At 41.4% G+C, this 27,115-nt stretch overlaps 1 protein-coding gene across 1 annotated transcript in view; it reads right to left on the bottom strand.

Moving 5' to 3' along the window:
- LOC126249509 (uncharacterized) overlaps positions 1-27,115 on the bottom strand; it is a 465,406-nt gene that overhangs the window by 102,607 nt on the left and 335,684 nt on the right. The window contains exon 3 of the mRNA XM_049951160.1: positions 17,156-17,214. Coding sequence (XP_049807117.1) covers positions 17,156-17,214 — 59 coding nt within the window. The remainder of the gene's footprint in view (positions 1-17,155; positions 17,215-27,115) is intronic.

Below are 27,115 nucleotides of genomic sequence, written 5' to 3'. Positions count from 1 at the left end.
AGTGTATTCTAGCTACGACACAGGTAAAATTTGGAAAAGAATGCAGTGATATAGCTGCTTTGTAGTGTTTTTACGATGAATGTTCTCAAAAAAGAAGGAAAAATGAAAAAGAAATGTGACGTTTCAGACAATAGTTTTTACATCTACTTTCATGTAAATATAAAATGATGGAAACTTTACTGCATCAACAAATGTAGCACGGTTTCTTCCTCTTTTAGCGAAATATTTCCTGTGAGCAGCAGGTACGATATCTGTTACACACTGTCTGAACCAGGATGGCAGTGACATTCAAAATCTGCCAGATGCTTACAGGCAAACATTACTTTGCACCCTAGTCACATGACTTCAGAGGCAGTTGAGGCATGTGAAGGTGTGGCTAATTAATATGCTATCGAGATCAAAGTATAGGTCATCACACATTTATACTGTTGTTAGTGTGAGCTAGCGCTTTATATCTAATGCTACTGATGTAACAAGTACATTAAACTTCACTGATCCCTCTGGAAAGTTATAACATAACTTGGAGCAGAAGATGAATCCCCACTACTTCCTCAGTCAACACTTCTTCACACTAGTAGTTGGGGCTGTCATATGACTGACCTTGGAACGAACTTACCAATTAAACCACACATCGGACATTGCCCACACTCCAGATGTGTTAACATGACCTCAGAACAAGGCTCTTTCATTTCTGAGAATGTGGATTGAAGCCCACATGCATGCCTCAACATTGTTTATCACATCTGGGCTGGCTGATGACACACAACCTGGGCCAATCGTTGCCACATCTATGACACTGCCTCAACCAGGCCATGAACGAATGACAGCTGCTTGAGAGCATGACCCTGGAATCCAGCGTCTGGTTAGCTTCTGTGCCTCCATCCACCTGCTGCCACTACCATCCACTGCCATGCTGCTTTCTGTCCAAGATACTTGAAAGTATGACAGAGAAATGACGTGGTTCACATTAGTAGGGTGACAATGCCGACATCACCCCAGTCTGCATTATTGCCAAATTAACTGAAGATGGTGAATCCAAGATGGCGGTCATATATGTCGCAACATCACAATGGTGTCATGGCAGGAAGTTCAAATTTTGGCGGGAAAATAGGTCAATTGGACTAACTCCACTAACCTAATGCCCCCCTTCCACTTCCTCCTTGCCCATCTGGAAACTGGTGGGAAAAGCACTCAGTTTGTGCTGGGCTGCCAGATAGGATGGATGTAACTCTCTATTTCGTATGCATTGCTCCCCTCCCCCCATCCGGAAATTGGCGGGAAAAGGACTGTCTGTGCTAGGCTGCTGGACAGCAGGGACGGCTCCTGTATAGGTTTGCGCTACCCTCGAGGAATAATTTTGTTCAACTGTGTTTGCCTTCTGAGCATTCTATACTAGTGGAGAAGTAGCATGCCGTTTATCTCTTTTGAAATGCCCGGGCTCCAAACGCTGAATGCAGTGGAGTTGGACGGAATGTGCCGACAGCGACAGCAGGTTGCACTGTGGCTGCAAACGCGGACTTGGGTGTCTCAGAGGGGGTGAGGGGGCAAAGCTTGGCAACACTGTACTGGTATGCGGGCCTTGTGTGTATAAACACCTCACCCAGGCCACCCTGCCAGCCGCAGGAAGAGGGCCCAAACTCTTCCGAAAGGAAACGGAACTATCGGATCTTCGAACAAAGCAGGATTCTCGCGCCACCTTACCAGTTCTAGTGTAGCTGCGAGCGAACTATTTCCTGTGCATTGTGTTAGCTATTTTGGCGTGTGCTACAGTGAATTTTGAGGCTCATGTGACAAGTGAATACGTGAAAAATGAATCAGGTAATTCCATTGCTCTCTGAACCCTTCAGTTCACGGAAGTTTGAAGAAAAATTAGAAATCAAGAGGCTAGGTAGGCCGACTCCTGCTTTAACAATGTCGCAGATCGTTAAAACTAAAAGTCGCCAATTCAGTAGGAAATTTAACTCTGAATTGTACAACAAACATGAATGGCTGTGTGGTTGTGACATGAAAAATGCTTTATTTTGTTTTCCTTGTTTATTATTTGGAGGAGATCTTTCGTGGTCTAAACACAGAGTCTGTGACATTCAACACCTCCATGACAAAATTAGAAAACACGAACTTTCTTCAGTCCATGTAAATAATGTTTTGAATATGGCAAGTCTAAGCAATGTAAATACAGCTACCCAATTAGACAGTGGTTACAGAAGGTCCGTGGCATTACACAACCAAAAAGTTACCTATAATAGGTACATACTGAATGTAATTATTAATTTCTGTGGTGCATTGGAACTTGGCCTTAGAGGACATGATGAGACTGAATCATCTTCCAATCCTGGTGTTTTTCGTTCCTTGATTAATTTTAGTGCAGAATTAGACTCTGTATTAAAATCGCATTTGGAGATAGCTACAGTTTTCAAAGGAACCTCAAAAACCATCCAGAATTAAGTCCTCCAGTGCATGCTTCAAGTCCGCCAAGAGGAAATTAAAAAGGAAATTAAGGGGGCTGAGTTTTTGGCCGTAACAGCTGACAAAAGCAGTGACGTAGCCTGTGTTTTCTAGATGGTTATAGTATATAGGTACATCATTAATGGAAAACCAGTTGAAAGATTTTGGGACTTCATAGCACCAGAAAAGCATGATGCCCAGTCTTTGGCAATGTCCATCATCGAACAGATAAATAATCATTTGGGGAATTGTCCACATAATCTAATAGCACAAACATATGATGGTTCAGCAGTCATGAGTGGTTCGTCACGTGGGGTACAGGCTCTTGTTAAGGAACAGTTTCCAAATGCTTCATACAGTCATTGATATGCCCACCAGTTGAATCTCATTATGCTTAAAGCCGCTTCCATTAATAAAAATGTGCGAATATTCATCACTAAACTTCAGGGACTTTGCAACTTCTTTTCAGCATCTCCTCAAAGAACAGCAGTTCTCGACGAAGTAGTACGAAAACGACTGCCACGTTCAGGGCCTACTCATTGGAATTTTCAGTCAAGGAGCGTCAATACCGTTTTCGAATATAGGGAAGATATTATCACGTGCGTGAATAATATGAGCCAGGGGGAAAAGCTGTCTAACGAGAACACAATCCTGCAAGCCTGCGGCTTAGTAACAATTTTGAAGGATGAAAAGCTCATTTTTTAGCTTTCATTTTTTCATAAAATTATGATCCATGTGGATATTTTGTGTAAGCAGATACAAAAAAGGTATATTGACCCAACTTACGCACAAAATCAGCTGACAGCTTTTGAGAGTGAAATTGCGAACATTAGGGAAGGAGTGAGTGAAAATTCAACAGGTTTGCATGAGTACCATAAAAGAGGGAGAACTGAAGATGGAGCAGCGATGTGTAATCTACTGCCGGAGACAAAGGAAGTATGTGATGTCGTAAGTTACGAGGCAAAAGAAAGCTTCAAGTTCACAGGACACCTAGTTGCAGCCTCTCTCTTTCTACCAGAGAAATTCGCTACTTACTCTTCCAGTTTTCCAGAAACTTCTTTCAGAGCTGCTATTGAATACTACTCTTTTTTGGAATAAAGAAACTTCGAACAGAACTCTCTGTTATTTATGGAAGAGAGGGGTTCAAAAGCATGCGTGGAGCTTTGAGCTTCGTGGATTACATAACGGACAATAATCTTTGTGATACACTGAGAGAATCTGTGGAGCTCCTGAAAGCGATAATTCCAATTCCAATGATCACATCAGAAGCAGAACGTTGTTTTTCTTCGCTGAAACGCATCAAAACCTTCTTGCGGAATACTATGGACAAAGAAAGACTATCAGCACTCGCGATGCTCTCCACTGAACGAGACCTCGTTTTAGGAATTGCAGACTTAAATCAAAGAGTGACTGAAAGATTTGCGAATATGAAGGATAGAAGAATAGAGTTCCTGTACAAGTGATCACCACCACATCCAAATTCGGAGATAAAATCGAACGGTGTTAACATCAACCTGCTGAAAAGGTTAGTAAGGCATGACTACCACTTTTCGAGTACATAGAGCTGCAGTTGATTTTAATTCCTTTTATTCTGCAAAAGAAATACTTTTTTCTGCGTACACCTTTTGGTTTTATCATGAGTAGATGCAAGAGTGACAAGCGAGCGGTCTGTTTATATCAGGCATTACAAAAACATGAGCAGTGTACTGATTTTCTTTCTTTTGTTGATGTTTTCCTTCGTGAGCAAAGTGCACCACCATCTTCTTTGTCACGAGCTGCCACTGCTGGATAGGATGGACGTAGGTCTTTCTTTTGTAAGCATTGTTTATTTATACAATTAGGGTTGTCACAGACTGTAGCTTCATCCAGTGTGTTCACCATGAGGTCTGGAGTTCAACTGACCTAGTTCGCAACACAGCCACCAGAGGGCGCTGTCGACCCTGTCCGTCTCCCCCCCCCCTCCCACATGACGTAATCCAACATAGCGGTCTGGGGAAAAAGGGCGAGAAAAGGACTCAGTTTGTGTCTAGCTGCTGGACAGGGAGGACAGACGTAATTGTCTACCGTGTTTAATGGATTAGATATCTGTGCTGGAGAAAGAGGAGTTTAACAGGTATATTAGCTGTAATCATGCATCTGAGGAGCGTTTCGATAGCAACGATATTTGGTGAAGTCGAATACACTTCATCAAATAATGAAGATGCAGCAGGATGGGGCTAAGTTATGAGGCTAAGTTACACTTCGCAACTCATGCAGATAAATGCGTGTGCTGTAACTGTGGATCATTCGATAAAAGTCCAGTCAGTCTTCCGATCTGCAAGAGGTAAGACGTTCATCCACTGCAACGCGTGGCCTCTTCCAACGGGCTCGGAAACTCTGAGCGCGCCGTGCTCACGGCACCACCACCCGGCAGCTGCAGGGCCGCGTGCTAAGCACTCCCTGTCGCGTTGGAAATACGCGCAGCCTTCCTCCTTCCCATCCTCGACGCACGGATACCCTTCGTCGTTGAACACGAACTGCTTTGGGAGTTATTATAGCTGGTGTTCAAGCAATGTGCGGAATACTGTCACATACATAACTTGAAGGTGTCACAGGAACTAAATGTACCACTGCACAAATAGAGTGAGAGAGCTTTGCAGATGAGGCAAGGATATTTAAATAATTTGCTATGTAATTACACGTTTTATTCCGAGGAACGATTGACATTTCCGATTTATGGCGGGAGCCGTCCTAACTAAGAGGACGGATGGTGTACAGAAATGTAACTGACCTAATCGTGTCGCCAACTAGGTGGCTGAATAGCGAACTAATACTCAGTATGTGTTAGGCAGCGTTCGTGATCCAAGGAAATTTGAAAAAAATCAATATGGGCGTGTTTTTGCGCTGGAAAATTATTCCCTCCCATATAAATTGTCTGGTTGACTGTTTCTACATATTTCCCATCTTTATTCGGTTGAGAGAACATCGATCGTGGTACGTTTTGCGTGCATCTAGATGGTGAAAGACAGGTGTAAGAGACTTTAACTGGTTCTCTGGACATGAGAACTTTATTTTGTATAGTAGAAGGAACAATGCATACAAAATAAAAGCTTACATCCTTCCTATCTAGCAGCCCAGCACAGACTGAATGCTTCTCCCATCAATTTCCAGATTGGGGAGGGGGGAGGATAGGGGTTAGGCTAGGTTAGTGGAGGTACCCAGCTGACCTATTTTCCCGCCAAAATTTGAAATTCCTGCCATGACGTCACTGAAACGTTACGACATCTATTGCTGCCATCTGGGATTCACCGTCTTGAATAAATTTGGCAACAATGCAGAGTGGGGTGACGTCGGCATTGTCTCCCTAATAACATTGGCCCTTAGCTTCATCGTTGACAGCCTCTAACATCAATAGAGGATGTAATTAGATTCCAGTGTCTTTGTCGAGACTTGTTTAGTAACTGGTGTTCGATCATTCATGATTCTCTTAGCACTTACATGTTGATAGCTGGGCTTAGTGTGTGTCTAGAGTGGTGACAATGAAAACAGCGGGTCAGTGAATGTAGAAAGCGTACGTTGATGTATGGCGCAGTTTGTTACAATTTTGCCGGCCGCTGGTGGCCGAGCGGTTCTGGCGCTACAGTCTGGAACCGCGCGACCGCTACGGTCGCAGGTTCGAATCCTGCCTCGGGCATGGATGTGTGTGTTGTCCTTAGGTTAGTTAGGTTTAAGTAGTTCTAAGTTCTAGGGGACTTATGACCTCAGCAGTTGAGTCCCATAGTGCTCAGAGCCATTTTGTTACAATTTTGCTTTAACCATGGTGACGTATGCAAGATTTTGCTGCAGTTTATCTATGATATGGCAATGTAGGGGCAGTTTGTTACAATTTTGCTCTAACATGTCTATGAATTGTGTACAATTTGTTACAGTTTTGCTGTAATGTGTCAATATCGGTTCGTATAACAGATTCTTTTAGGATTTCCAACGGAGTGCCAAACAGATGTTTGAAATTCTAAGAAAAATAGGCATAGGCTGTAGGAAAAGATGTGTAATAAACAGTATGAAGAAAAACCTGCAGGGGCGCCTAAGAGTTTAAGAGGGAATCCTTGACAGGATAAGGGTGAGACAAAAGCTATACTGTTATGTTATTACACCTATTATGCAGTAGTAACTGCTTTTTTAAAGTTTCTGTACAGTGACTGTAATTCACTGGGTTTGCTCCCATTTTGAACTGTTCTACTATGTATATACGTACTTAGTTGACTGTCAATGGTTAATTTATACTTGAAATGATAGCAGAATGCTTAGGAACATTCATTCTACGAAACTGAAGTTTTCTCTGACGTTTTCGGTTACATCTGGGCAGTGAGACTGGTGCGCTTTTTGTGTAGTTTGAACTTCGTAATAAAAATACAGCCACGTCAAGCTGATGTACGAAACCATTGTTTTAGATGCAGAAATCGGTCGATTTTGAGTCGAAATCAGTCAGTTTTCTGTCGAAGTCATTGAATTTTATGTCTTAAACTGTCAATTTTGTGTCGAAATCAATAAGTCGTGTGTCGAAATCAGTGGAGTAGGCTGCTGTAAGACCTATAGGGCAGAATACAGACCTATGACGACATGGCTGTAAGAGTTCTGCACGACAAAGATACCGACAGTGCTGACATGGGGCTGTTAATAATTGCAACGTCATAGCTTTCACAAGTCAGTCATTCATTCACAGTTCCTAGGCGCATCAATGCAGGCCAAAATGTTGCGGTAAAGTTCAACCCAACCATCAGTCTTCAACAGAGTTAAACAGACTAGAGTGGATAACATCCTTGTACATGAGATACTATGATGTGGTAGTATCAGGTACAATGGTAGCCAAATGGGCTAGTACAATACAGTACTGTTAAGTAGATACCGCTCTAAGTACCCATACGCAATAGTCGCATTATGAGACATGTGACACTGTACATTTATTACACAGTGGGTTGCATAACGGGGTGACACTCATGGGGAGGGGGCAGCCACATTCTTGCAGTGAGCGACAGTAATTTCTGGTTGACTGCATCATGGGAAACTTCAACTCTGCGGTAGTTCAAAGCGTCAACTTGTCCTGCTCTAAAGTGCTTAACATCCCACAACTTCTTGGATTGATGACGAGTCCAGCTGTGAACACTTTGGTTTGTGATTATTATTAGAGAACTTGGACAATCTTGTTACTGGCATTGGTAGCATGTTTCTTAGCAAGAAGGATGTAAATTTACATACGTGCATTACAGAACTGTTTTGTGACAATATTACGGCGGTTAAAAGCTATGATCATATGAGCGTTAGTTTGCATATTTAAAGAAGGAACTTTGCATTTAACAGTTATTTATCTCGTAAATTCTCCAAGTTTATTTCTGTGAGACACTATGAATGCAAAAATATCATTTCTCCTTCTCTTTAGCTACAGTGTGACAGCAAAAGCAATGCTGGGCAAAATCGGCAAGGAAGCACTTAAAAATCCAGTGGCCATGCCATATAAAGTGGAATTTACTGACGTTAAAATGAATGTTCTCATGGACCAACTACCTGGAATATTGCAGCAACCTCATGTACACGACTATTGCCGTATGGATCTAGATACAACGCAAGATTCTGATGGCATTTTAACAAAATTGAGACGCGTAATTACCTATCAACCCACAGCTTCTGGGAATTATGAGATTATCAAGGAAACAGGAACGTGATTATGCAGTCCAGTCTCTTACTTCGTGGAAGACTTAACAGCAGACCGATAGCTTTGTTGGACTGAATTTTACGGCAACATTCTGACATGCACTGGTGCCGCTGTGAGCTTTGAATGACCGAACCACGAAAGTTATGCCATTACATCTATTAACAGTCCAGTATTAGCATTATCGGTATGTGAGTGACAAAGAACATGTACATATCTGTCTCGTTGGATCTGTGATCTGCCCCATAGTTCTCGTGTCATCGATTTCGACACAAAATTCGTTGACTGCAACAAAAAATTCGTTAATTTAGTCACAAAATTGGCTGCTTTTCACATTAAATTCAGTGATTTCGAGAAAAAATTGGCTGAGTTCGCCACAAAAATGACTGATTTCTGTAACTAAACACAATATTTTTATACGTCACTTTGTTTTGAATGTGTGTGTGTGTGTGTGTGTGTGTGTGTGTGTGTGGTGCATGTATGTATTATGAAGTTCAGACTAACCAAGAAGCACACCGGTCTCACTCTCCAGACATAACAGAAAATATCAAGGAAACCCTCAGTTTGCTAGTATGAATGCTCCCCAACCATACCGCCATCACTTTAAAGTTCAAACGAGTAGTTGATAATGCACTGTATATGTATGAACGTAGTCGAACAGTTCATAATGGAAGCGACCGTGCACAGCATGCAGTCTCTGCAGAGAAACCTCAATAGAAACAGTGTCTACTGCATAGTAGGGGTGATAGGGTAAGAGTATTCCTTTTGTCTTACCCTTTTTCAATCCGAGGACTTTGCCCTGTAACTTACATTCTTGTGGTTCCCTATAGGGTTTTCTATATGCCGTTTATTACACACTTTTTCCTATAGCCTCTACCTATTTTCTTAGAGTTTCAAACATATTTTCGGTACCCCATCAGAAATCCTACCCTCTTAAGAGCCAAACGTGTCACTGAATCTCTCCACTACTGCAGGAACGCTTTAGGAACATGCTCGAAGGTTATCAAATGTTGGGTGAATTTGCATAAAGCCATATCAAGAAGTATCTCTTAGGCGTGTTTCTCAATGAGACGATAGGATATACAATACGATATCCAGTACAGCTCACGATATTATGCAGAAACAACCTGCGTTGGCGGAGTGCATAGAAACGTACTTGAAATGGCTTAACTGGTTCACACTGGGACTATAGCAATTCTGTCGTATCACCTGGCGCAGCACGGAATGCTAGTTACTAAATGCAACTGTGTCATACGAAAGTCAGGCAGGGAAATTTCAGGCCTGTGATGTGCCTCAAAAATATTGTTTGGTGTAGATGAAGCAAACGTGTATCCAAATCTGTAGTCTGTTTCTCGCCAAAACTTTTACTTTATCCATAAAAAATAAAAAATCACTGTCTTTTGATTCGTGCATGTTGTGCATAATGCAATCCTTCCTTCTTATTCGATTTTGAGGAAATTATTTGGTAAAAAACTGATTTTTTGCATCTTATAATCTGATATCAGATCTTGGTTATGAAATAGTCTTTTTTTCGCTATTGACTGTGGTTATGGTAATATTTCGAAATTAAGTAAAACACAGTGTGTATTTTGAAAAGTTGGCAGAAAAAATGTAGTCTCTCGCTAGTTTATGTTTTGTGCATTTTAGGTCCTACAATGCTTTGGACTAAATGTAGTCAACAATCGAAATTGTTTCCAATGCTGGAAAAGGAACCAAATCCTTTCCAGTCTCGAGTAATTATGTGATGCATTAGGAGGTTGTCTGTGATGAAGCTGATTGTGATGCGCCACGTGTGTGGCTAGTATCACTTGCTCTCTATCTTGTTCCTTGTCATATCACTCCCGTGGGAACACAAGTGTCACATCATGCGACCTTGATTGCAACCTGTCCTATTGCATATTGCATTATCTTAGTGAGAACCATGTCTTGCAGAAGGAGCTGAACTGAAACTGTTTGCTGATGATACAACCAGAATTACTAATCCAGTAAAAGAAACTCCAATTGAAAATGATACAAATAATGTCTTTGGAAAAGTCATTAATTGGTTTTCTGCAAATGGGCTTGCTCTAAACTTTGAAAAAACACAGTGCATCCAATTTTCTGCTGCAAAAAGTACAGTTCCTTCAATAAATATAACACATCACAGAAGTCAGTAGACAATGTAGAGCATACTAAGTTGTTGGGTGTACATATAGATGATAATCTTAATTGGAAAATCAATATTTTGGATCTTCTAAAGCGACTAGGTTTAGCAACTTTTGCAATCAGAATAACTGCCAATTTTGAGGATATAGAAATTAGTAAGCTAACATACTTTGCGTACTTTTACTCTCTGATGTCATACAGAATAATATTTTGGGGTAACTCAACACTTAGACAAAAAGTATTCACTGCTCAAAATAAAGTGGTTAGAATAATGTGTGGGGTTCATACTCGCACATCTTGTAGGCATCTTTATTAAAGATTGAGAATTCTTACAACAGCCTCAGAGTATATTTACTCACTAATGAAATTTGTTCTCAACAACTTGGACCAGTTTAAAAACAACAATGATAATACCATAAAAAAGAAAGACTTACACTATCCTTTACTCAACCTATCTTTGTCACAAAAGGGGTAAAACATGCTGCTATAAAATTTTTTTGACAAATTACCAGATGAAACAAAATGTCTGACAGACAACAGTAATAGCTTCAAAAATAAATTGAAATCATATCTCCTTGACAACTCCTTCTATACCATATATGAATTCTTGAATAGAAATAAATAAATCTATTAATATAGTATATGCATGTTGTGCCATTCAAGGGAATGGGGTAAATAATAGAAATATTAATCTTTAACATTGTTTCATTTGCATTTATTATGCACTTGACACGTTCCACATCATAACGGCTACCGTACCGTGCCATTGATCAATGGAATGGAACACACAACCAAATAACTAACTAACTAACTAACTAACTAACCATAATGTTAGCGGATGTACTGACAGTTATGGACAGTCACAGGATCGTGTGTATGTCTAAAAGGGAATCAGAAAGTATGCTCCAAAGAAGGAGTCGACAACGGTCAACTGTTGGAAGAAATTGTGACAAGCTGTAGCAGGAAATCTCTAAGACCATTCATTTCATGTTGATACATATACATATTGATAAAAGTCGGTTTTGAGAGTTCTCTATATGGATCTCTATATAGAGCTACTGCGAACACAAACGAAAAACAATAACATTTTTAGTAAATGTAACTGTATGTAAAGAAGTGTAAATCAAGTTACACTCCCTATTGACACTAGAGTCTGTCAGCGATGAAGCCAATTTCTGATGTGAACTACATATTTTTTCTGCATACTTGTAATCAGCTTTGGTGGAAAACAAGCCATTCATTACAGGTTTTGTGAGGAACTGCTTAGAAATGCAATGCTAGCCTGAACACTAAATCACTTTCTGCTTATAAGAAGACTGAATCGAGTTCAGTGCATTGTCTGCATCGATATTATTAGAGACATAGCGCTAGCTCACACCAACAAGTCTATAAATCAGTCGTGGCCTACACTTTGATATTGATAGCATGTTAATAAGCCACGCCTTCTCGCTCCTCGACTGGGGTACAAAGTAAGGTTTGCCAGTAAACATCATGTAGATTTTGAATTTCATTATCTTACATCTACATCTACATCTACATCTATACTCCGCAAGCCACCTTACGGTGTGTGGCGGAGGGTACTTATTGTACCACTATCTGATCCCCCCTTCCCTGTTCCATTCACGAATTGTGCGTGGGAAGAACGACTGCTTGTAAGTCTCCGTATTTGCTCTAATTTCTCGGATCTTTTCGTTGTGATCATTACGCGAGATATATGTGGGCGGTAGTAATATGTTGCCCATCTCTTCCCGGAATGTGCTCTCTCGTAATTTCGATAATAAACCTCTCCGTATTGCGTAGCGCCTTTCTTGAAGTGTCCGCCACTGGGGCTTGTTCAGCATCTCCGTAACGCTCTCGCGCTGACTAAATGTCCCCATGACGAATCGCGCTGCTTTTCGCTGGATCATGTCTATCTCTTCTATTAATCCAACCTGGTAAGGGTCCCATACTGATGAGCAATACTCAAGAATCGGACGAACAAGCGTTTTGTAAGCTACTTCTTTCGTCGATGAGTCACATTTTCTTAGAATTCTTCCTATGAATCTCAACCTGGCGCCTGCTTTTCCCACTATTTGTTTTATGTGATCATTCCACTTCAGATCGCTCCGGATAGTAACTCCTAAGTATTTTACGGTCGTTACCGCTTCCAATGATTTACCACCTATGGCATAATCGTACTGGAATGGATTTCTGCCCCTATGTATGCGCATTATATTACATTTATCTACGTTTAGGGAAAGCTGCCAGCTGTCGCACCATTCATTAATCCTCTGCAGGTCTTCCTGGAGTACGTACGAGTCTTCTGATGTTGCTACTTGCTTGTAGACAACCGTGTCATCTGCAAATAGCCTCACGGAGCTTACTAGTTCAGACAGTGTGTATCGTAGATTTTGTACCCGCTATTCTCAGGAAATATTTCGATAAATGAGATGGAAACTGTGATATATCTGTCGAGGCAGTAAAGTTTCCACTATGTTATATTTACATGGCAGCAGACGTGGAAAACTGTTTGAAACGTCACATTTTGTCATTTTTCATTCTTTTTTTGAGAACTTTCATTACAAAAAATTGAGCCGTTACAGCATTACCCTCCTTTTCAGAATTTTTAGGAACTGTAGCTACTATATGCTCTTAGGCAAGGGTGACCAATATTTCAGATCACAGACCAAACCCGGACCCGAGTGCCAAAGCACTGTGCCCGGCCGCCACGTTTTCCCAACCATCACACCAGCCTGTCTGAGCGAGAGGAGGGGGAAGAGGGGAAACCAGCGAACGCGCCGCATTTAAATGGCGTTGCAGTCGCACTGCATGTGACTTGGTTTTATATTTCACATTTCTCAGCATCACAGGTCACATACAAAACAAGTTCAAATGGCTCTGAGCACCATGGGACTTAACTTCTGAGGTCATCAGTCCCCTAGAACTTAGAACTACTTAAACCTAACTAACCTAAGGACATCACACACATCCATGCCCGAGGCAGGATTCGGACCTGCGACCGTAGCGGTCGCGCGGTTCCTGACTGTAGCGCCTAGAACCGCTCAGCCACTCCGGCCGGCAAACAAAACAAGTTTTAGGTATTCATTGATTATTTTTGGGGATCTGAAGGCATAATTTTATCTGCACAAACTGTCAGCATACGGACAGAAGCAGACAATTTCACAGTTTCGCACTCGAGTTGCCATTTAATCGTGACTTAATTATTTTCACAATCGGAGGAAGGTCTTTCACACAAATATGTCGATCGAAATATTGTAGCACTTTTCCAATCTCATTATGGAGACTTGGAAAAGCTATCTGAGGAAAGCAATGTAGAGGTCCTAGACATTTTTAACATAAAAAGATTTGTCACCGAAAGTGGAATTATCATGCAGGTCAATCAGTTACATCTGCATATGCAAAGTGACACTAGCAACTGAAACGGCAAAGGGCCTCGAAAGCAGCTCGAAAACGAGATAGAAGGCTGACAATGTCCTCAAAACTATCCTTTTAACTCTTGCAAGGCCACAATGAATTCTTGAAACCTCGTGCTTTTTTAATGCCAATAAGCTTAGAGAACTGGACTCTCTTTGTCAGAATGTGTCCCTTCTACAAAGCGATTTTCTTTTTAAAAGTATCCCCGTCAAATCAGGAAGAAGTTACCTTGCAATGTTTTACTGTGAGAATTGTGCAAACAAGTCCACTTAAAATGCGAAGTCTGCAATACATACCGGATGTTCTAATTTTCGTTCCTGCACTCCTTTTCCTTCATAAATTCAACAACAGCGAATGAAATTTTCAGTCTGCAGCGGAGTGTGCGCTGATGTGAAATTTCCTGGCAGATTAAAACTGTGTGCCGGACCGAAACTCGAAGTCGGGACCTTTGCCTTTCGCGGGCAAGTGCTCTACCATCAGAGCTACCCAAGCACGACTCGCGCCCCCTCCTCACAGCTTTATTTCCGCCAGTACCTCGTTCCTACCTTTCTTCCAGGATTGCTAGTTCTGCAAGTTTCGCAGGAGAGCTTCTGTGAAGTTTGGAAGGTAGGAGACGAGGTACTGGCGGAAGTAAAGCTGTGAGGAGGCGGCGTGAGTCGTGCTAGGGTAGCTCATGTGGTAGAGCATTGGCCCACGAAAGGCAAAGGTCCCGAGTTCGAGATTCGATCCAGCACGCAGTTTTAAGCTGCCAAGAAGTTTCAACAACAGCGAGTCTTAAATCGAAAATCGTTCCAGGAACCCCCCCCCCCCGACTTAATTAACGTACTTTGCAGTAATGTGTGAAGTCGCCATACTCTTCGTTCATTTCTATTTAAAACTGTTGCAGCTGACAATGGAATAATGGATGCGACTTCAGAAACGTACCACCAATTTCTTCAAGTGCTGCACACATTATGTTAGGCATGCTGTCGTAAATTATAAAGACGGGTAGTATTCTGGGCATCTTAATGGGCACATATGTCTCCATAAGTAATTAAACCCTGCTACACATTCCGAGAGATCATTAGCCACGAGTTGCATCACCACTAGTGCGTTCGAATAGGTGGCAACTCGCCTGTATGGGCCATGCGAGCTGACTCATATTTACGGTGCTCAGTCACGAGTAGTTGGACCACCATGCCTCTCAGCCATCAGGAGCTAAGCTCGCCGACAGATTTTCATCTTGAAATGCATCACATAACTAGGCTGGTGACGGCTTCTCTTGTACCATATTATTCTTTTTCATCACCCGAATCTGTGACGGTTTTAATGGCTGCAGTGCATCTGATCGCATTGTATGAGTGTTTTTATGTCTGAAATGCAGAGGATACATGTTGGATACATATATGATTCGTCGAACGTACTGGATTTGGTGGCTGGCCATTAAAAAGACTCGCTAGTGCTCGTTTAATACCTGCCACCTCTCCCACACAGTAATCTTCCGTGGTGAATTTTAAAAACATAGTACCTTGACATTTAGGCTCCAGTGCCATTGCACAACTCTTTCTCCGAGGGCGAGTGTGCATCTGAGGTTTTTGAGTTTCCCATCGAGACAACCGAAACTATTTAAATAATGATGGGTGGTGGTGGTGGGACATAAGTGTGGGACATTGCACAACTGATGCCTTTTAAACTTCAAAAAATTTTGAATTTCCGTACTTTTAAACTTAGCACAGGTGTCCATCTTGGATTTTTGAATTTGCTTCCGTTTTTCAACATGGGCTAAAGTATATGTCTGCTTCTTCCATTTTCAAATTTCCTCGCCATTTTAACTTAGGACACATGGGTTGTGACATCAGAGCAGTCGTGGGTGTGACTGCAATGCTATCATAAATAACGTAATAGTTGTGGAAATCGGAACCACTGTGCGAGATTTTGAATATCCCGAAGTTCCTAGCGCTGGGCAAGTGGGCTCTTGGATTCTGAAATTGGGACTCATTACAGGAGGGTGGCAGGTAGCATCTTACTGGGGAGTAGAAAAAATGGCTCTAAGCACTATGGGACTTAACATCTGAGGTTATCAGTCCCGTAGAATTTAGGACTACTTAAACCTAACTACCTAAGGACATCACACATATCCATGCCCGAGGCAGGATTCGAACCTGCGACCGTAGCAGCCGCGTCGCTCAGGACTGAACCGCCTAGAAGCGTTCGGCCACAGCGGCCGGCCTGGACAGTAGATGCGATCCCTAGTGTGAGTGGCATTTTTTTTAAATCAATAAATGAAATCATTCTAATCATATACCAGTGGCTGTGTCACCATATATGTTTAACCACAAATCATTTTAACCTGAGATTTTACAGCGTTTTGAATGTCCCAACATTATAAAATGTCAGAGTGGTGGTTTACATTCTTTGTGCCTGCACTTAAGTACATTAGCACAAGTGAACTGTGACGTCGGAGTGGTGGGAAAAAGTAGGGATTTTTTAATTTCCAGTCATTTCAAACTTAGTGCAACTGGCTTACTTCCACCATCTTCGCCTGTGTTATCAGAGGGTTGGTGGGGACTAATTAGAGAATAAATGTGGCAACATAGCATGATATCAGTGGCACAGTTTGCAACATAAATATAGATTGTTCTACGAAAGTAGGTCAGATCTTTTAGTGCAGGCTGCCTGTGTGCCTAGCCTCCGTACCTGAACTAGCTTTCCCGAACACTGTTCTGTATTTATCAGAAGAGAAACAGCCGTCGTGTTGACGAAACACAAAACCTTGAACAGCTAATGACCATTCGTGTAAAACAATGAACATTCGGAAAATCTGTTTGGTCTTAACGTGTAAATATATCTATTTTCGACTTTCGCTTTTGTCTTCCAGAAGCTGTGGTGTATCTAAAAGTAGTAAGAGTCATACACACGAAACTGATGGAAACTTGACACTTCGTAACAGATCGGACGAAGGCAACCTCTACTGGGGCTTCTTCAGACGATAATTTGCCCCCAAGGTACATCTCATGTGTATTGCGCGACTTAGACCAATATTCCTTTATTGCATTGTGTTCCAGACAGTTTCTTTGTGTCACAGTACGTCATAATATGTGGATTAACTTCCATTAATCTCTAACATCGTCATGATGTTTGCAAAATTTACAAGGACTGGTGTACCAACTTAAGAGATTACGTGTGGCCATGTTGCTTTTATTCAAGTGAGGTGTATTATGATAACTCTGAAGGTACGTTACGAACCACGGATCACTTACCAATCCTTATGTGTTCATTTGGCTTCTAATACCGTATGACAGCAGGGAATTAAACATATACTGGATCGTTTAGTCTTTTGAAACATCGTTTCAGAGCTAAATTATCCATATCACAGCACGCCCTTACATTTAAATGAATGCTCCATAGTAACAGGCAGTACGATGATTGTGTATTAACGTATTTTTGGGATGCAAATAGGAAACAGACAACACTAGAGTTACTCACCCCTGGCACGACAGCTGATCGGACTTTTCCATGATTTGGACAGAAGGCTAACAGGAGCGCTGTAACACAGACAAACACACGTAATTAAACCAGTGCTTCTGCTGTAGATACGTCATATATAGTTAATACGTTTGACATATTCCAACCTGGTATCTCTGTTTTTGCTGTTTATATGTACAACATGTACCGATTTCAGTGTTGTATGATTTCATCTTCAGACATCAATACAACTGTCTATACCGATGTGTGAAGATGGAGTTACATAGTGAATCGGTAACATATTGTATGTGCAACCAACAAAAGTAACAACAGGTGATTGAAATATTGCAAACATATTTTATTAATAAACGCAGGTGAATGGCCAAGAACTCCGTTTTTGAAAATGGATCGCACAGAAAAGCAGTATACAACCTGAAAATAGACAAAAAATTACGATAACACGAAGGAATGGTTCAGAAGACATAAAATTAGTAACTGCGTACGAAAAATGAGTTACATGTTCTAACTTATCATTATCATTACCAGTCATCTAGCATCTATTACTCAACAAAGTCCTCCTCTAAGTCGAGTTTGGTAGTCTAGTGGTATAGTGCGAGCCTGGAAACTGTAAAGTCGCAAGATCGAATCCCGGAACTTTCCAGTTTGCCTTCACGCTAACCTTCACCTCTCAGTGATGTGTAGATGTATCACTAACGACGCATGGTTTGGATTCCAAGTTAACTGTAGGTCCACTTCCCCTGGTAGGATTACTGGGATAGGTTAACGGCACTCAAGTTGCTGAAGTGGCGCCCAGTTGAAAGGACTTGGGAACCGGAGAATGAACATTCCTCTAGAGGGACTCCCAGCCAGCCTTGTCATACGACTTTCCTTTACTTCCTCCTCTACAATTTACGGTCTTCAGCTAAACGCTGCAACATGTGTTCTAACGTAACCTAGCCACTTCTCTTATGACAGACAAGTTCCTGTTTCTTCTAGTAGTTTCTCTCCATTGATCATTGAGCTGCCCTCACTCTTTGAATATTTCTAATGTTTAAAGTTGATGTAACGCTACCACAACTCTAAACTGGTAAAACACATTGATTATAAACTTTCCTTTCCGGATGCATCAGATTGTATTGAAAATCCTATTTAGTTTACGAACAACAGTTGAGGCTTGTGACTCGGAAGCACACTATGAAATACACAGTCTCTGAATAGTTTTCACTTTCAAATTCCACGTCTCATGGTCGCAAGGTTAATCTGGTAAAACACATTGGCTGTAAACTTTCCTTTCAGGCACACTGAAATCTGTTGAAACCCCCGTTTAGTGTACCATCAACACTTGAGGCTTGTGACTTGGAAGTACACTGTTGAAGACTCAGTCTTTGAACAGTTTCCGTATTTAAAGTCCACGTCTCACTGTTTCAAGTCTAAACTGGTAAAATACATTTTTTGTAAACTCTCCTTTCTGGACGCATCAGACTGTCTTGAAAAACCTATTTGGTTTACCAGCAGCACTTGTAGCATGTGACCTGGAAGTACACTGTTAACCAGTTGTGGGCTGTTAGCTTCGTTTCTTGTCAATCCAGTCACTGTTTTCAATTCTCCTAAATACAAAAAATTCCTCACCTGGTTTTATTTCCCTTCCGACATATTGATTACATATTATATTAATCTTGTTGAAATTGATTTTAAAGCCTGTTTCTATCAGCCGTTGATGAACTTTATCTGCACAGTATCGTGTCATCAGTAAAACGAAAGTGTTCCATTTACGCGTATTCCTCACTCGTTTTCCCAATTTGAGACTCTAAAGCCTTCCTCTCGAACTGATGAGAATAGCTTTTGTGATATGGCAACTCCTTGTCTGACTTCTAATAAATTTAATAGCAACTATTGCACTGATGGATGTTGTTGTGGTTCTCAGTCCGAAGATGGGTTTGATCCAGTCTTCATCCAACTCTATCCTGTGCAAGCCTCTTCATCTCCGAATAACTACTGCAACTTACATCCCTCTGAATCTGCTTACTGTATTCACCTGTTGCTCTCCCTCTACGATTTCTATCTTCTCCCTTCCAACCTCCTCCATTCTCCCCCCCCCCCCCCCCCCACTTCTCTCCAGTACTAAATTGGTGATCCCTTGATGTCTCAGAATGTGTCCTATCAACTGATCCCTTCTTCTAATCAGGTTGTACTACAAATTTCTTTGCTCCCCAGTTATATTCAGTACCTCCTCATTAGTTACATGATCTGTCCCTCTAATCTTCAGCATTCTTTTGTAGCACAACATTTCGAAAGCTTCTCTTCATATCTACACTGTTTATCGTCCATGTTTCACTTCTATATACGGCTACACTCCATACAAATACTTTCAGAAAAGATCTCCTTACACTTAAATCTATACTCGACATTAGCAAATTTCTCTTCTTCAGCAATGCTTTTTTGCCATTGCCAGTCTGCATTTTGTATCCTCTCTACTTCGGCGATCATCAGGTATTTTGCTGCCAAAATAGGAAAACTCGTCAACTATTTTAAGTGTCTCGTTTCCTAATGTCATTCCCTCAGCCTCACCTGATTCAGTTCGGCTACCTTTCATTTTCCTTGTTTTACTTCTGTTGGTGTTGAAGTTATATCCTCCTTTCAAGAAACAGTCCATTCCGTTCAGCTGCTCTTCCAAGTCCTTATCTGTCTTTGACAGAATTACAATGTCACTGACAAACTTCAAAGTTTTTATTTCTTCTCCCTGGTCTTTAATTACAACTCCAAATTTTTCTTTCGTTTCCTTTATTGTTTGCTCAGTGTACAGATTGAATAACGAAGGGGATAGATTACAATCCTGTCTCACTCCTTTCGCAACCACTGCATCCCTTTCATGCCCTTCGTCTTATAACTGCCGTCTTGTTTCTCTACGAGCCTTTCGATCTGTGTATTTTACCCCTGCTACCCCCAGAATTTCAAAGACAGTATTCCAATCAGTACTATAAAAAGCTTTCTTTAAGTCTACAAATGTTGTAAATGTAGGTTTGCCTTTCCTCATTCTATCTTCTAAGAGAAGTCAGTATTGCCTCGCGCGTTCCTACATTTCTCTAGAACGCAAATTGGTCTTCCCCGAGGAGTTTTTCCGTTCTTCTGTAAGGAATTCGGGTTAGTATTTTGCAACCTAGAATAATTAAACTGATAGTTCGGTAATGTTCAGACCTGTCATCACCTGATATCTTTGGAACTGGAATTATAACATTCTTCCTAAAGTTTCAAGGTCTTTCGCCTGTCTCACACATCTTGCACACCAGATAGAACAATTTTATCGTGGCTAGTTCTCCCAAGACTATCAGTATTTCTAACGGAATGTTGCCTACTCACGGGCCCTGGTTACGACTTACGTCATTCAGTACTCTGTCAAATTCTATCATACTTCCCTTCTCACCTTCATCTAAGTCCTCTTCCATTTCTATAATATTGCTCTCAAGTACATCTCCCTTATAACGACCCTCTATATACTCCTTCCACCTTTCAGCTGTCTCCTCTTTGCTTAACACTTGTTTTACATCTGAGCTCTTGAAATTCATACGGCTACTTCGCTTTTCTCCAAAAGTCTCTTTAATTTTCGTGTATGCAGTATCTGTCTTTCCCCTAGTGATATAAATTTCTAAATCCTTACATTCCAGCCATTCCTGCTTAGTCATATTGCACTTCCTGTCAATGTTATTTTTTAGACGTTTGTATTGCCTTTTGCCTGCTTGTTTTGCTGCATTTTTATGTTTTCTCCTTTCATCAGCTAAATTCAATATCTCTTGTGTTACCCAAGGATTTTCATTAGGCCTCTTCTTTATACCTATATTTGGTCCTATGCTGCCTTCATTATTTCATCTCTCAAAGACATCCATTCTTTTTCTACTGCATTCTTTTCCCCTGTTCTTGTCAATCGTTCCCTAATGCTCCCTCTGAATCTCTTAACAACCTCTGATTCTTTCAGTTTATCCAAGTGCCATCTCTTTCATTTCCTACCTTTTTGCAGTTTCTTCAGTTCTGGAAGTTTCATAAACAATAAACTGTGGTCAGGGACCACATTTGCCCCTGGAAATGTCTTAAAGTTTAAAATCTGGTTCCGAAATCGCTGTCTTACCCTTACATAATCGATCTGAAACCGTACGGGGTCTCCAGATCTATTCCATATATACAACCTTCTTACATAACTCTTAAACTATGTGTTAGCGATGATTAAATTATGCTCTGTGTAAAATTCTACCAGACAGCATCCTCTTTCATTCCTTTCCCCAGTCTATTCTCACGCACTATTTTCCCTTTTCTTCCGTTTCCTACTATCGTATTCGAGTCCCCCCTGACTATTAAATTTTTGTATCCCTTCACTATCTGAATAATTTCTTTTATCTCATCATACATATCTTCAATCTCGTCGTCTGTGGAGCTAATGGGTATATAAACTTGTACTACTGTAGTGGGTGTGGGCTCCGTGTCTATCTTGGCTCCAATAATGCGTTCACTATGCTGTTCATAGTAGCGTACTCGCATTCCTAATTTCTTATCCATTATTAATCAAAAAAATGTTCAAATGTGTGTGAAATCTTATGGGACTTAACTACTAAGGTCATCAGTCCCTAAGCTTACACATTACTTAACCTAAATTATCCTTAGGACAAATTCACACACCCATGCCCGAGGGAGGACTCGAACCTCCACCGGGAACAGCCGCACAGTACATGACTGCAGCGCCTCAGACCGCTCGGTTAATACCGCGCGGACATTATCAATCCTGCTCCTGCAGAACCTCTATTTGATTTTGTATTTGTATCCTTGTATTCGCCTGACCAGAAGCCCTCTTTCTTCTGTTATCGAACTTCACTAATTCCCGCTATACGTAACTTTAACCCATCCATTTCCCATTTCAAGTTTTCTAACCGAGCTGCCTGATTAAGGGATCTGACATTCCACGCTCCGACCGTAGAACGCCAGTTTTGTTTCTCCTGATAACGACGTCCGCCTGAGTAGTCCCTACCCGGAGATCCGGATGGGAGACTATTTTACCTCCGGAATATTTTACCCAAGAGGATGCCATCATCAGATAACCATACAGTAGAGCAGCATGTCCTTGGGAAAAATTACGGCTGTAGTTTCCCCTTGCTTTCAGCCGTTCGCAGTACCAACACAGCAAGGCCGTTTTGGTTGATGTCACAAGGTCAGATCAGTCAATCATCCAGACTGTTGCCCCTGCAACTACTGAAAAGGCTGCTGCCCCTCTTCAGGAACAACATGTTTGTTTGGCCTATCAACAGTTCAGTGGTAGTTCATTGTCCTGTTTCCACTTCTAAAGTCAGGAACTTCCTTCTGTTAAAAATATAACGTTTTTTCTTTACACTTCTTAATAAATTAAGTATCTTGTACATTAAGGTGAGATGGCTGATAGGTCTATAGTTTTTGAATGTCTTATCTGAAAACTTTTTTGTGAAGGCGTTTCTGATTTTGTGGAGTTCTCTTCTTTCAGCCTTATGCAACAATTTGTATGTGAAGGCATCATATCGAAGAGAACTGCCGTGCGTTAGTGCAGGACTATATTCAATGGAAGGGCACTTCCCGTTTAGTTGTTGGCATGCTGTCCTGCTCTACACAATTTTTGTCGACGAAACGTTTGTGCAACAAGAAAGCAGTGAGCTCAAGACAGATAACCTATAATAACATATGTTAACAGCTGCTGCGGAAGATGGCCACACAAACAAACGTATTAGAAAGCACGGTATTTGCTCCGTAGTGAAACAGTGTTTCACACTGTGGGGAATATCCGAAGCACACCATATCATAATGCACACCTCCAGTCTTGAAAGGGTGAAAAAGAAAACTGATCGCCTGTAGCATATGTAGCCATCAGGTAACCGAAACTTTTTCACAAAAATACTTGCTTCCAGACGAGACGCCTCTAATTGCATTCAATTCTGGAGGCATTTGTGCTTCAGCCTGTCTTTTGTCTGTCTACTGTAGAGGCAAAGAGACGTGTGGTTTAGCACTCATCGTGACAGCTGGACAGGTACATCTTTTTGCTGATTCTCAGAATGGCCACGACTTCTTAGAAGCAGATCTTGGCTTTTCTGCGTCTCAAGCACTTCACCAATCTGACACGAATTCGTATTTCTTATTCAGGAACTGTGTCGGAATTCTTATCTTGCATTGGATACCAAACAAAAGAAGACCTGTGTCGAGGCAGGTACAACATTATCTTTATAGCAGCTCGTTACATACTGAAGTTCTAAGTTGCAGAATGCACTGATTTTGTTATAGAGTTTACCCTAAATGTGAAGTATTTCCTTAAGGGAATATGCTCAACTTGTGATGTGATTTTCATTCTCTCCCGCAGATTTATTCTCGACGTTGAAATTGTGTTTGTCTAGAGTGTAGCTTTCATTGTGTGTCAGAAATGGGACTTTGAAATTAATTTTACTGCGGTTATGAAAAATTGTTATTGAAGGTTTCAGTTATGGGTATGACGTACTATATTTACAGATTTCTATTTCGAAATGGAGTTCAAAAAAATGGTTCAAATGGCTCTGAGCACTGTGGGACTTAACTTATGAGGTCATCAGTCACCTAGAACTTAGAACTACTTAAATCTAACTAACCTAAGGACATCACACACATCCATGCCCGAGGCAGGATTCGAACCTGCGACCGTAGCGGTCCGAAATGGAGTATTTTAATTGAAAGCCTCATCGTTGACGGAAAGGTGCAGCACCCACACCGGCAAAATCACACAGTTCATCAAACTGATACATAAGAACAAATACTTTCTTTCTTTTGGTTTTGAAGCTTCGCCTTCTGAAATACACTATGTTTTTCGTTTTTCTTTTCCGCTACTCTGTGAGTTCTTATTTTGAAAATTACAAATAATGATAAATAGGTGTAATATGCAAGACGTCTGTAACGTCTGGTGTTAAGGGAAAGAGTAGGGACAAAACGGCAGAATGAGTATACCTTGCTATATGTTTCATAACAACTCAAAACCAACCTGTATATTGCTAATTAAAAGTACCATTGTTTGCTTTGATGTCAGAAACAAAAACACAAACTGCTGTACTCATGTCTCATCAACGAATAGTTCAAATGGCTCTGAGCACTATGGGACTTAACGTCTGAGGTCATCAGTCCCCTGGAACTTAGAACTACTTAAACCTGACTAACCGAAGGACGTCACACACATCCATGCCCGAGGCATGATTCGAACCTGCGACCGTAGCGGTCGCGCGGTTCCCGACTGCAGTGCCTAGAACCGCAGGGCCACACCGGCCGGCTCATCAACGAATGTATTGCTGCAGTCGTCTGTGGGTAGAAACGTTCAAATTAACAGCCACCAGTCTCCATCCGTCTATTGCAGCCCCACTCTCTCAAAAATCCCTTGAGTCTCTTCTTGAAACTCGTTTCTTATTTCAGATCGCTAGACATTTCGTCGCATGTCTCAGAGCGCCAAGTTCGGACTTCCGTTACGCCTCTCTCGCTTTTTATCAAGAGATAAGGAAACATAGGATACTCATAACTATCCATTCCGCTAAGGCTGACGGTACTGGATATCGTGTTGGTCTGCTGTTCGTGTTGCTATTCTCACTTTTCTTAATGGTTGGCTCACGTGGCTACGACTGCTGGGCCACTGAGGGATGCAGAAGGTAATTTAGTTTAGTAGTGTTTATCTATTTCAACTATTTGTGAATTTTTCTCCTCTCTCTTCATCGTTTCCAACCCCTGTGAAAGAGAGAGAGAGAGAGAGAGAAGATGAAAAATGAAATAAAACACAGCATAAGAGTAAGTGAGTAAGGATTGCGTTTCTGCTGTAGTCTGATTAGACGAATTCAGACTAGATTAATCTCTAATGATTGTACTGTTGTATTTTGACAGCGCTCAGACCATCAGCGTGTGACCCGACGCAGCCCAATCTATTCTCCCTCCTTCCCTCCTCCCCTTCTTCTCCTTCATAAACGTACAGTACATACAATTTTCAGAGATGTTCGAAAACACACACACAACAGTTTTCGGAGCTGTTCTAAAGCGCGCGACAGCGCCAGCGCGGGCGCCCACACACACACACACACACACACACACACACACACACACACACACACACACACACGTACGCAAAACAATTTCTTAAGTTGTATGCAATCCAACGACAACTAATGATGTTTCCTAGAAGGCGGCACAGTCGTGATGACACATTTTTTAACTATAATGATCAGTAGTGATGACACGAACCAGATGATGACGACTATCCTTTCCATGTTTCAGAACTGAAGATGCATTGCGCTTTGCACATAATCGTCACAGAGTACTTATTTGTCACGAAGGTAGAATTGTTAGTTTACGGTGATTATCGGTTTCGGTGTTTCTTCTAGTGAACCATTTGTAGAGGTACAGATGGTGGGAGGTGGCAGTGACCACAGACTTGCACTGCCATCCATAAGTAGAGAGGTTCGCCAAGGCGAAGAATATCCGCCATCCGCGACGTTTGGAAGCCGGTGGACGCTATTTGGCGGACGTGTTGCAAGCTGCATTGTATGGAAGAGAGTCAAGGAGTGATGCGCCGCCAGATAGCCCGCTTTCCAAGTTCCGTCACTTCTAAAAGTCTGGCTGTGACGTCACGCCGTGCCTCCGTGTCAACATAGATGTGTTTTCTGAAACGGACAATCGAGTCAGTTGAAACGGCCGTGATCGTACGAGGAGAGATTTTACGGGTGTTACGTGAAAGTAGGTCAACCGTTAGCGATTTAGTTGTTCTACATCTGCATTTACCTACGTTCTCCGCTAGCCGTTGTAAGCGCGTGGCGGAGTGTAATTTATACCTTCTCTGAATGATGCTTCTGTAAGAATCCTAAAGTTAGCCTTAGCAGATATTGATAAGGTGATAATTGAATAGACTTAATGTGCTTCACAACTAACAATTTTGTATCTTAATCTCACAAAACTCATATTATGCTATTTCAAAGAATCAAAAATGAGATACTAGCACCAACAGTAGATATTACTAAATATACACTAAATGAAACATTCTGTTTAAAATGCCTTGGGAGTCTGCTGAATAACAAATTACAACGGAGATAAATTACTCAAGAAGTTGAGTTCAGTGTGCTTTGCCCTTAGAGTACAGGCTTATTTAGCATACTTTGACTGGGGCAGGGCTAGTAAAGCAAATGAAGTGTTTATTCAGTAGCAGGGATCAGTAAGAATACTGTGGAAATTAGATAACCGTAACTTTTGCAGAAACATTTTTATGGAACTTGTAATATTCTTTCACTCATTTCCCAGTACGTTTACCCCTAGAAGGTTTTCTGTTGCTGGCAGCCGGCCGGAGTGGCCGTGCGGTTCTGGGCGCTACAGTCTGGAGCCGAGCGACCGCTACGGTCGCAGGTTCGAATCCTGCCTCGGGCATGGATGTGTGTGATGTCCTTAGGTTAGTTAGGTTTAATTAGCTCTAAGTTATAGGCGACTGATGACCTCAGAAGTTAAGTCGCATAGTGCTCAGAGCCATTTTTGTTGCTGACAAAAAACTCAGTGTCAGTTGAACAGTTGTGAACACAATTACAATACAAGATAACACAAGATGAAAAACTATTTTCATGTAGATTGCGCTTACTTTTCTAGGGTTTAGGCTGTAGTTATGTGCAGTACTAGAAAGGAATTCGACAGGGTCCCATCTCACATAAAGCAAGAAATTGGGAATCTTAACCAATTGAAAAGAAAATCGATAACATATGTAAGTAGCTCTTTGTTCTAAAATTTATCTGAATATCTAGCATAGAGGCGTGAAACGTTCTGGTACCTACATGGTATACAGCAGTTGTAAAGCTGCATGACAAGAGGTAAAAAAACCGAAGCTTCGCCACTCTGGCTACAGACGGGCCAATAGCGACCGACCGATCACAGTGTCGTCCTGAGCGAATGGCGCCATCTGGATGTGGCACTGAGGGACATGGGATCAATATACCGCTCTTG

This window comes from Schistocerca nitens, chromosome 3 (assembly GCF_023898315.1).
Source record: "Schistocerca nitens isolate TAMUIC-IGC-003100 chromosome 3, iqSchNite1.1, whole genome shotgun sequence".
NCBI classification, from domain to species: domain Eukaryota; kingdom Metazoa; phylum Arthropoda; class Insecta; order Orthoptera; family Acrididae; genus Schistocerca; species Schistocerca nitens.
This window is presented reverse-complemented; position numbering and strand designations above follow the sequence as displayed.